The sequence below is a fragment of the Phyllostomus discolor genome, chromosome 12 (genome assembly GCF_004126475.2).
Source record: "Phyllostomus discolor isolate MPI-MPIP mPhyDis1 chromosome 12, mPhyDis1.pri.v3, whole genome shotgun sequence".
In the NCBI taxonomy this organism is placed as follows: Eukaryota; Metazoa; Chordata; class Mammalia; order Chiroptera; family Phyllostomidae; genus Phyllostomus; species Phyllostomus discolor.
This window is the reverse complement of record NC_040914.2, coordinates 60665293-60676457: the sequence shown is the minus strand read 5'-3', so window position 1 is coordinate 60676457 and position 11165 is coordinate 60665293. Positions and strand designations below refer to the sequence as shown.

Genomic DNA, 11165 nt, shown 5'->3' with positions numbered 1-11165 from the left:
CTGCTGCCCAGGCTCTGTTTCCCCTGGCGCCAAAGGAAGAAGGCGGAACTGAACCCAGGCCCAGAGCCGGCTCCAGCTCCAAGGCTGTGCCCCTTTCCCGAAATCTCTGGCCATCCCCATTGGCCAGACTGTCCCTCCCACTGGCCCCGGGGCCCCTCCCACCCCCATCCAGATAAGGCCAGCCCAAGACTGCTTCACTAGGCAATAGGCACTAGGGCTGGAATGGGGCCGCCTGGCTCCCCATGGCAGTGGGTGCTGCTGCTGCTGGGGCTGCTGATCCCCCCTGCCACCCCCTTCTGGCTCCTCAATGTGCTGTTCCCCCCGCAAAACACGCCCAAGGCTGAGCTCAGTAACCACACACGGCCCGTCATCCTCGGTAAGCCCCCACCAGGCCCCTGATGTGCCAGGCCAGACCTTGGGGAGCTTGGGCCCCAGCCCCTGGTAGTCAACCCTGCCAAGGCCCTTCTGTCCCTGAATTAGCCCTGATACCTGCCTCAGTGTTCAGAGGGGCCAGAGGCTTGTCCTGCAGAGAAGTCATCCCTTTCCCTCACCACACTGTTCCTCTGTCTCTAAGTTAGTGGGTGGGGGTGGTGAGGGGGTGGTCAGGGGGCGGGGGCTGGTGTGTGTGCCTGAGGGCTTGGTCCGCGCATTACAGGCTGTGGTCAGCTGCAGCCACTGGACCCTGGTCCAAGCCCTACCACTCCTTCCTCAGCCCCCACCCAGCAAGGACAAGATGCTTAGCTCAGGGGAGCAGGAGAGGCCCATCAAGGCCTGCCCCCTGCTCCTAGACCCAGCCCCCACCCCACCCTCCTAAACCTATTTGTTCCCTTGTTCCCACCTTGGACTTCGGCAGTAACGGGGAGACAGGCTAAGTGTTTGCTTTGGGAGGGCGGAGGTCAGTGGCCTTGGCCTCTGCACTTTTCCTGCCTGAGGGGAGCCTAGGCTTTGCACTGCTGGGCAGGCAAGCGGGTGGGTCCTCAGTCTGGGGGTTGAGGGTGTCGAGATGAAGGCTGGTCAGTGCAGTGGTAGGGGGTGGCTGTTAGGGTGGGGTGGGGGTCACTGGGGAAACCCGAGGAACCCAGAGTGAAGGCTAGTGCTCACAGTGCCTGGCTGCATGGGGAACCAGCTGGAAGCCAAGCTGGATAAGCCAGATGTGGTGAACTGGATGTGCTACCACAAAACAGAGGATTTCTTCACCATCTGGATGGATTTTAATATGTTCCTACCCCTTGGGGTAGACTGCTGGATCGATAACACCAGGTACGTGCCATCCCCTTGGCCCCAGCTCCCTCACCCTGCCCCTGCCCCTGGTTTCTGGCCAGCTGAATGTCCCACTGCCCCCAGGGTTGTTTACAACCGAAGCTCTGGGCGTTTGTCCAACGCCCCTGGTGTACAGATCCGTGTCCCCGGCTTTGGCAAGACCCACTCTGTTGAGTACCTGGACAAAAACAAGCTGGCAGGTGTGTGTACTGGGGGAAAGGTGGGGCTCTGGACTGTGGGGGCCTGCAGGAGCCACGGCCAGAGCCCCAATGCTGCTGCCTCCCCCACAGGTTACATGCACACCCTGGTGCAGAATCTGGTCAACAACGGGTATGTGCGGGATGAGACAGTGCGGGCCGCCCCCTATGACTGGCGGCTGGAGCCCAGTGAGTGCCTCTGTGGATGATGGGCTCAGGGCCAGGCAGGTAGCCCCCGACCCCCGCCGTCCTGACCCTATTCACACCCCTCTCCCCCTGTAGACCAGCAGGAGGAGTACTACCAGAAGCTCTCCAGACTGGTGGAAGAGATGCATGCTACTTATGGGAAGCCTGTCTTCCTCATTGGGCACAGCCTTGGCTGCCTGCACCTGCTCTATTTCTTACTGCGCCAGCCCCAGTCTTGGAAGGATCGCTTCATTGATGGCTTCATCACTCTTGGGGCTCCCTGGGGTGGCTCTGTCAAGCCCTTGCTGGTCTTGGCCTCAGGTGAGAGGGCCTCTGATCACCTGTATCCTGTAGGAGGACAGAGGGGTGGAATGAAGCTGCCCCTGGGCCCACCCTCACTCCCACTTCTGCTTACAATGCCAGGCCCCGGGTGTTGTCCACCCCACCCAGGGCAGGGGCCCTTCATTGGCCGAAGAGTAGTGCGCCCGGCCTAGACCATTAGAGTGGCTCCCACCAGAATCTGTGTTAGCGATGAAAAAGGGAAAGTTTGACAGAAAGGAAGTGGACCCCATCAGTCTGAATCCCTGCCTCAGGTTTGTTCCTGTGGCCTCAGCTTTCAGCTGCCTTCTGTTCCCAGGCGCCCCTTTGCCCAGGGATCTGCCTTACTGAAAACAGATTTGCCAAAGCCGGGGCTGGACCCTAGGAGCCCCTCCCACTCTTCCCTGAGGAGTGGCACAGCTCCCACCCATTGAGCACCCACTGTCTGCTTGGCACAGCCAAATGGTCTCCCCTGTAGGGTTCATGGTCAGGTGCGGGATACCCTCTTCAGACCACATCAGTTAGTCCCATACAGACACAGTCTCCTTTCACACTTCCTGGAACACACCTCTGGCTGCTGTGCAGCGTCGACCGCAGGGCCAGCAGACGCTTGCCCGAGAGAACCACCAGCCTTTCCCCCACCTGCACACGCACATCCACCCTCAGGAAAACCTTCCCTGCCCTCCTTCGAGAACCTACAGCCCTGCCTCACAGAGGTGTCAGCGCTTCACATTTAGTAAGCACACATTAAGCACCTACTGAATTCTGCTAGGTTTGCTCTAGTGTGGCTTGGAGTCAATGTTTGGATTAGGCTGGGACAAAACCGAGCACCCACTCGAGCTTGGGCTGGGGGCAGCCAAGCCGGGCTCCCTGCCTACCTTGCTCCGTGTCCACAGGTGACAACCAGGGTATCCCAATCATGTCCAGCATCAAGCTGAAGCAGAAGCAGCGCATAACGACGACGTCCCCCTGGATGTTTCCCTCCAGACTGGGGTGGCCTGAGGACCATGTGTTCATTTCCACACCCAGCTTCAACTACACAGGCCGTGACTTCCAGCGCTTCTTTGCAGACCTGTACTTTGAGGATGGCTGGTACATGTGGCTACAGTCACGTGACCTGCTGGCCGGCCTCCCAGCACCTGGTGTAGAAGTATACTGTCTGTATGGCGTGGGCCTGCCCACACCCCGCACCTACATCTTTGACGATGGCTTCCCTTACACAGATCCCGTGGGCATGCTCTATGAGGATGGTGATGACACTGTGGCCACACGCAGCAGTGAGCTCTGTGCCCTCTGGAAGGGCCTCCAGCCACAGCCTGTGCACTTGCTACCTCTTAATGGGACACAGCACCTCAACATGGTCTTCAGCAACCAGACCCTGGAGCACATCAATGCCATTCTGCTGGGTACCTACCGACGTAGCATCTCTGTACCCCCAGCTGCCAGCCCAGGGCCCCTGCCCCCGGCATAAAGATTGTCCTTTGGCCCTGGCCAGTTAGCTTAGTTGGTTAGAGCATTGTCCCCAATATGCCAAGGTTGTGAGTTTGATCTCTTGTCAGGGCACATACTAGAGGCAACCTTGTCAGGGCACATTCCAGAAGCAACCGATTAATGCATAAATAAATGGAACAACAAATCGATGTTTCTCTCCCTCTTCCTCTAAAATCAATTAAAAATAATAATCCTTTGTTGCTGTAAGCCTTGATTTGTGGGTTGAGGGGGAGGCATTAGGGTTCATATGCCATGATTCATCAGTAACTACAGGCCTGGTGCTTTGTGGAGCATAGAGCAAGATCGGCTTTGCTAAGTAAAACCTACTGCTGAACTAAGCACCTTGAAAATACAGCTTCCCGCTCTCCTGCTTGAGCTGTTAAGGCAGACTGCCTTTGTGCCTGCCTCTGCTCTGGGCACGGGGCCTGGGGGCAGCTGCACACACCACTGTGGCATGGGGGCACGTGGAGCCAAGGGTTCCAGATGGGGAGAATCTGAGTTGTCCCTCCCAGCTTCCAAAAGGCAAGTGAGACCCCACCTCTAGACAGGGCCTTCTGAGTACTAGGTGGGTGACAGAAGTACAAGAGATCAGAAACAGAATGACAGCCATTAATCAGATCATTTCACTAATGAAGTTTTAATCATTAATGGAGGTAAGCAGTCTACGATTGAAGTTTAAGGAAAACAAGGGGCTAAGCACTGTAGGTCTGGAAGGGCTTACCAGGGGAGGTGGTGCCTCTGCTGAGATCAGACGGAAGAGATGGGTAACATGAGCCACTGTAAAGACTTGGGTTTGAACCTAAGAGTAGCATGCAGCTGCTGAAGGATTTAACCAGGGCAAGAGTCTACCAGATTTTTTCTTGCAGGGTAGAGCTGTAGGGAAAGGGGGGGCAAGGGAGTATGGGGAAGTCGGAGAGGACAGTGAGACTAAGGCAGTAGTTATGCAAAAAGGGTAATTTGGGAGGTGAAACAGCAACCAGATGGACAACCAACAGGCCTCTCTGGAAAGAGGAAAGACAGCAGCCGAGATAAGGAAGATGAAAGGACCAGCAGCAGCAGCGTCACCATCACCACCCACCATGCAGAGGATGGAGCCTTTGCGTTGGGGTTTCAGGGTAGGAGGCAAAGGAATCAAAGGACAGGCAGGAGTTGGTGAAGGAGGGTGACAAAGGACAAAAGGCCATGCCTGATGCTGTTGGGAGGCCTGTAATAAAGCAGAGACCTGGCAAAAGGCCCAACACCCTTACTAGGATCAGAGGCAGAGGCTTAGACTGGAAGTGTGAGAAGGAGCTCACAGAGGAGAGAGATTTGTCCATTTGTTCAGAGGATCTGGGGGTAGTAGCATGGAGAGCCAGGCAAGGTGCATCACCCCCTTCCCAAATTTCTTAGCACCAGACGCGAAAGTGAAAGAGGAGATGCAAAACAGGCCAGCGTCCTGAGTTAAGGTGAAAGCGAAAGCGATTGCAGGATACGTGGAGCCCTGAAGAAAACACGCTTCCGCCTTTCTTGCTCCCTGCTGGTCCCACTCTTCTAACCACCGAACCCCAATCCACGGAAGGCCCCGACAGCCCCAAGATGCTGCAAACAGCGCTCGAGCCCCGAGGGGGCTTCTCCTTCGATAACTGCCTGAGGTAGGAGATGGTTTGTTCCGAGCTGCCTGTGCTCTAAGGCCTTCCTGGGGATGGACGCCCCAAGCGCCTTTACTCCTGGTGGTGAAGGGCTGTGGGGGGACGCATGTGGTGGACGACTTGAGTTCCCAGGCTTACTTCGGGAGGTGAGGGAGTTGAGAATGGAGTTTGGGCATCTGATGGGGGGCCCAGAAGAACAGAAACATGAGCCATTCCCCTCCGTTCCTTTTCCAGAAACGCATCTTTGGAACGCGCCCTCCCAGGACTCCGGGCCCCTCATGCACGCAAGACCGGGACCACCATCGCAGGCCTTGTGTTCCGAGTGAGCAGGGGATTGGGAGTGGGAGGCTTAGAGGGGCGGCCTGGGATCCGGCAGGCACTGAGACAATAGCCCGTTTCCCCCCACGCCCCAGGACGGAGTCATCCTGGGCGCGGATACGCGGGCAACTAACGATTCGGTCGTGGCGGACAAGAACTGCGAGAAGATCCACTTCATCGCGCCGAAAATCTAGTAGGAATTCCCAGCCCCACACAAGAACAGCCCCAGGGTTCTCATCCCCTGCTCCCCCCTCCCGCCACGCACATCCTAGCCCCGCCCACATCGATTCTTCCTTCGCCATCAGCTGCTGTGGTGCTGGAGTAGCCGCTGACGCCGAGATGACCACTCGGATGGCGGCGTCCAACATGGAGCTACACGCACTGTCCACGGGCCGAGAGCCCCGCGTGGCCACGGTCACCCGCCTTCTGCGCCAGACGCTCTTCCGGTGCTGGGGCAGGGCTAAGATTACCCTGGGGAGGGGGTGGGCGGGGCTGCGAGGTCCCCAGAGACCGGAAGAGGCCAGACAGAGAGGGGTTGGGCAAAAGGAAGGAGTGGTGCCCGTCAAGAGGCTATCGACCACCGGAAGGGGTGGGACTCATCCAGGGGAAATGTGGGGAATGGGGCCTGGGTCCCAGCGCTTGAGCATAACCACACCCACTCCGCGCTAAGGTACCAGGGTCACGTTGGTGCATCGCTCGTCGTGGGCGGCTTAGACGTGACAGGACCGCAGCTCTACAGCGTGCACCCCCATGGTTCATACAGCCGTCTGCCCTTCACGGCCCTGGGTAAGCGCTTCTGCCGGGTCCCCACGAATCCCACCCCTGTGCCCTTGGCCTCAGGTTTGTCTTGCGTTGGGACAACCGCGGCTTATCTTAAATGCCCCTCCTGTTTGCAGGCTCCGGCCAGGACGCGGCTCTGGCGGTGCTGGAGGACCGGTTCCAGCCGAACATGACGGTGAGCGACACCTGCCACCCACCTACATGGTCGTTGGTCGAAAATGCACCCAGGGGCTGGGGGAGGGCAGAGGGACCTGGGCTAGTATGGAGGTCGGGGAGGCTTCTCAGAGGTGACGACCGAGGGGCCAGTAGAGTGAGGGTAGAGGAGTGCTCTTTTCCAACAGACCACCATCAGTGCCAAAGCTCTGTGAGGACCGTTTGGAACTGAGGGGGGAAACGGCAGGTGGGGCCTAGAGTCTGGATTTTGTTTGGGGTAGGGTGGAAGTGGATGACATATGTTGTTTCCAGGGTGCCTAAGACCCAGAAAGAGAAAGGCAGTGAGTGACACGGCGGATTGGGGGCCAAGACCACACTGGTTGGATAGTCAGGCCACTGAAAGCAGAGCCTCAAGGGAAAGTGACCCAGAGAAGTTTGTGAAGATGGGGCAGTGCTTAGTGGGAACAGGGGTCTCTGGAGAGAGGAAGGCAGAGACCAGTAGAGGGAAGTTTGGGGTAAAGATGGGGGTGCAGGGTGAGAGAGGAGTTTAGCTGTGAGCAAATAAGTAGTCTGGACTTCAAGATTAACAAAGTCCCCAGATTGTAGCCTGATGGTGATACCAAAAGGTACCACCAGGCCTCACACACACATCACCACAGCTGGAGGCCGCGCAGGGGCTGCTGGTGGAAGCCATCACTGCAGGAATCCTTGGTGACCTGGGCTCCGGGGGCAACGTGGATGCATGTGTGATCACAGAGACTGGTGCCAAGATGCTGCGAACACTGAGCTCGCCCACAAAGCCCATAAAGAGGTGGGAGCAAGAGATACAGGGGAAGTACTGGGGAGGATGGGCTGTCGTACATAAGGTTGGGGGCTGCAAGAGGACATGCCACAGGATAGGCGCATATTGAGAAGCCTTTCCTCCTCTCTGCCAGGCCTGGCCAGTACCTGTTTGCCCCTGGGACCACAGCTGTCCTGTCCCAGACAGTGACGCCACTGCCATTGGAGCTGGTGGAGGAAACCGTGCAGACCATGGAAGTGGAGTGAAGCAGGCTGAGGCTTCGAGCTTGGAACAAGGGGAATAAACGCAGAAAATATAAACAGCTGAACAGATGGCTATGTTGTTATTGGGTAGAGGGTGCGCGCAGCCAGCAGGACTGTGACTAAGGTATCGTCCCTACAGAGGCCACTCCTACTGCTCCAGCATCTGGTCTAAGAGGTGCCCTTTACCCATCACCATAGGTATCTACCCTGCTCCAGAAACTCAGCCCTGGCAAGCACTGAAGGTTCAAGGTGGAAAGCCCCCTCCTGACTCCACACCATGGAGGTTCCCCTACCACTCCCACACCTTGCTCTTGCCCTCTAGTCCACTGAGGGCTGTTGTGAAACCTGAAAGGTTCCAGGCACTGCCCCCACTTAGAGCCTTTGCCTGGCTCATCAGTAGCCCAGGACAAGGCCCATCCCTTCTCAGTCAAGCCCCCAACCTTGACCCCACTGAGGGCTAAAGTGCTGCTGGTAGAGGAGCTGTTCCCTGATTCCAAGGGCAAGTTCTCAGAGCACTCCTCATCCCTGCTACACCTTTAGCTGCAAAACCTGAAGCTGGGCTGTGAGTAGGGAGATTGACTCCAAGTTTTCTGGGCTGACAGGGGTCACAGAGCACATGTAAGGACAGATGACATGACACATTTATCCAACAAATCTTTGCTGATCACCTTAAGTGCCAGGCTCAGGTGCTGGAGGCTGGTAGCAGCCTCCTGCCCTCAAAATGGCTGAGCTCCACTGGGGTTTTGCAACTGCCCAACCTCTGGGGAGGGTCTGCTTTAGGCTGGACATCCCTGGGTCCGACTGTTTTCCCCAATATTTTATACTTTAAAACATAAAACTTGAAGAATTGTACACTGAACCCCTATATATCCACCACATCTTTACCAAACACCTATTCATCCATCCCTCTCTTCACCCATTAACTCATTTTTTAACTGGTATGTTCTTGAATTAGTTGAAAGCCTCACACCCCTGGAAGGAAATCAGCCAACTTAGCCATTATAACTTTGCACATAGGGGCGTCTTCTCTCCCTTGGTTCAAGCTTGACAACAAACAGGCTGTAGATACCAGGGGCTTGCCCACGAGCTGCAAGGTGTGAAGGTTGTCTGAGATTTGATGACTGTCATCCTTCTACCAGCATCCTCCCTACAGGCTTGGGCAGCAGTCACCAAGGGTGCACACCTTGCCCTCCTGAGCACTAGGCCCCTCCCAAGCATTTCATTATTAAGTGTGTGGTCTTTAGAGCCAGACAGATGAGGTTTGTGTACAACGATACCATGTGCTGTGGGAGAGTCACCATCTGTGTAAGCAAACAGGGACTCCTGTTCTAAAAGGAGGAATCACTGCCCTGGTTGAGTGGCTTAGTTGGTTGAAGCATCCTCCCCATACGCACCAAAAAGAACCCATCCTGGCCACATGACCCTGACCCTCCACAGCAGAGCTGGTACAGCCGGACATTTCCTCCACCAGTCAGGAACACCCCAGGTGCCGAGCAGGCTTCTCTCTGAGTCTGGTGCCCCTGGGAGGCCTGGGAGGCTTCCCGATCCCAGCAGTCAGGTGGTCACCAGCCTTACAGTTAAGTCCTTAGAGCCGAGTGCTCAGCACTTGGGATGGGAGTGGTTCAGGTAGTCAATCAGAGGTCGGGTTTTAGTGGGTGGAGGAGGTGAGAAACTCACACCTGGGCTCTTTCTGATAAGTCCAGGCCTGGATCGAGAACCCTAGCCTAGAGAGACCCCCCTCCAGAACAGAGCGTGGGACAGGGTTGGGCCCATGCAGCTGGTCTGGCCTCATGCCTGGGACGTTAGCCCAAGGACGAGGAGACCTATAAAGCTAGGCCCGGTTCTCAGTCTCACACCTGCCACAATGATGCTGCTCAGCCTGACCCTCACTGTGATCCTGCTTGGCTCCTCCTGGGGTAAGTAGGCCTGGACCAGCCTTGGCTCCCAGCACCAGCTCAGGTTTCCTGCCCAGGGGCTCAGGGAGGGGGCCAGGCTGTCTAAAAGGGAAGCAGGTGGACAGAGTGGGTAAAGGAAAAGGGGTGTGCCAAGGCTGTGAGGAGGCAGGAGGTAGACAGGAGCTCAGGCTAGGCGCAGGGGCCAGGGAGGCTTTAGGAAGCTGCGAAATGAAGGCTGGACATGTAGTTTAGGAAGAGCCCTCCGGCTGCATGCAGAACCAGGGAGGGCACAGAGCCAGAAGCAGCCTATCCAGCGGTCAGGAAGGAAGTGGCCTGGCCTGGAGGGTGCGGATGGAGTTGGGGAACAGTGAGGAGTAGGTTGGAGAGACTGGACAGCACCTGGAGGCTAGTTGGGCAGGAAGGATCAAGAACGTGCAGCGGCCCAGAAGGAGCTCAGGCAAGAAGGGGTGGCGATGAGCTCTCTCCATTTGGACTCCTCTGGGGTGCAGTGCTGGGGGCATTTGAAAGGAGATGGGGGGAGAGGTGGGCTGGGGTATGGAAGCAGGTCCTTACTAGCTCAATGGCCAGGCTGCGGCATTCCTGCCATCAAACCGGCACTGAACTTCAACCAGAGAATTGTCAACGGGGAAAACGCAGTGCCAGGCTCCTGGCCCTGGCAGGTGTCCCTGCAGGTACATGCACCCTGGGGATGGGGCAGGGTCCCAGGTATTTCATGCCTAGGCAAAGCCTGAGTTCTTCTCTACTTCTGACCCCTGACCCCAGGACAGTAGCGGCTTCCACTTCTGTGGTGGTTCCCTCATTAGCCAGTCCTGGGTGGTCACTGCTGCCCACTGCAATGTCGTGTGAGTGTTTCCACACCGCCCACCCCTCCGCAGCCTACCCCTCCCCACTTCTTCCCTCCAGATGCCCCTACTTTGTTGCTCTGCCCTCCTTTCAGCGCTCTAATCCCACTCTCACTGCAGCCCTGGCCGTCACTTTGTCGTCCTGGGCGAGTATGACAGGTCATCCAACGCCGAGCCTGTGCAGGTTCTGTCCATCTCGCGGGTGAGTGCCTGGGCTGCAGACATAGGAAGAGTGGGCAGTACAGGTGGGTGGTGTCAGGGGGTGAGGAATTCAGGGCATGCCCCAGCCTAGCCCCTTAAGCACCCATCAACCCTGGGGTCCTGTGCTCACCCCATCTTATGAGGCCCCTTCTTGGCTCCACAGGCCATCACGCATCCGTACTGGAACCCCAACACCTTCAACAATGACGTGACACTACTGAAGCTCGCCTCCCCAGCCAAGTACACAACACGGATCTCCCCGGTTTGTCTGGCTTCCTCGAATGAGGCGCTGCCCTCAGGCCTCACCTGTGTCACCACTGGCTGGGGCCGCCTCAGCGGCATAGGTGGGAGCTTGGGCCAAAGATCCGGGTGGGAGAGCTAGGGTGAGGACAAGGTGTCTGGGGCCTAACTACCCCCTCCCGGCACACAGGCAATGTGACTCCAGCACGCCTACAGCAGGTGGCCCTGCCCCTGGTCACTGTGCAACAGTGCCGGCAGTATTGGGGCTCACGTGTCACCGATGTCATGATCTGTGCTGGTGGCTCAGGGGCCTCCTCATGTCAGGTAAGCACTGGCACCCTGTCCTGTCCTCTGGCATCCCCTAGGCCCCCATGCTGACTTCTCCCCTCTCCCTCCCTCAGGGTGACTCTGGAGGACCCCTTGTCTGCCAGAAGGGAAATGTGTGGGTACTGATAGGCATTGTCTCCTGGGGCACCAGCAACTGCAATGTGCGAGCACCTGCCATGTACACTCGGGTTAGCAAGTTCAGCACCTGGATCAACCAGGTCACAGCCCAAGGCTGAGCCTACCCACAGGCCCCTCCCTTCTTAA

General features: G+C 57.3%; 3 protein-coding genes across 5 annotated transcripts; all 3 read left to right on the top strand.

Moving 5' to 3' along the window:
* Nucleotides 1-75: 75 nt before the first annotated feature.
* LCAT (lecithin-cholesterol acyltransferase) lies at nt 76-3450 on the top strand. Of its 2 annotated transcripts, XM_028501753.2 has the most exons (6): nt 76-376; nt 1104-1260; nt 1345-1460; nt 1551-1646; nt 1740-1964; nt 2858-3450. In XM_028501753.2, exons 1-6 carry the CDS (start codon nt 223-225, stop codon nt 3430-3432), a joined length of 1323 nt encoding a protein of 440 aa, XP_028357554.1. In that variant the 5' UTR covers nt 76-222; the 3' UTR covers nt 3433-3450. The 2 variants fall into 2 exon arrangements, with proteins under 2 accessions (XP_028357554.1, XP_035867935.1); XM_036012042.1 differs by having other exon boundaries at nt 1345-1646.
* A 1110-nt stretch (nt 3451-4560) lies between these two features.
* Nucleotides 4561-7440, top strand: PSMB10 (proteasome 20S subunit beta 10). Of its 2 annotated transcripts, XM_028501754.2 has the most exons (8): nt 4570-5083; nt 5315-5402; nt 5494-5591; nt 5704-5844; nt 6069-6184; nt 6295-6353; nt 6991-7142; nt 7267-7440. In XM_028501754.2, the coding sequence occupies exons 1-8, from the start codon at nt 5028-5030 to the stop codon at nt 7376-7378; spliced, it is 822 nt and encodes a 273-aa protein (XP_028357555.1). In that variant the 5' UTR covers nt 4570-5027; the 3' UTR covers nt 7379-7440. The 2 variants fall into 2 exon arrangements, with proteins under 2 accessions (XP_035867938.1, XP_028357555.1); XM_036012045.1 differs by lacking the exon at nt 6991-7142 and having other exon boundaries at nt 4561-5083.
* A 1711-nt stretch (nt 7441-9151) lies between these two features.
* CTRL (chymotrypsin like) lies at nt 9152-11153 on the top strand. Its single transcript, XM_028502092.2, has 7 exons — nt 9152-9291; nt 9859-9962; nt 10054-10133; nt 10254-10335; nt 10498-10678; nt 10765-10898; nt 10976-11153. Exons 1-7 carry the CDS (start codon nt 9240-9242, stop codon nt 11135-11137), a joined length of 795 nt encoding a protein of 264 aa, XP_028357893.1. The 5' UTR covers nt 9152-9239; the 3' UTR covers nt 11138-11153.
* The last annotated feature ends 12 nt before the right edge of the window (nt 11154-11165 follow it).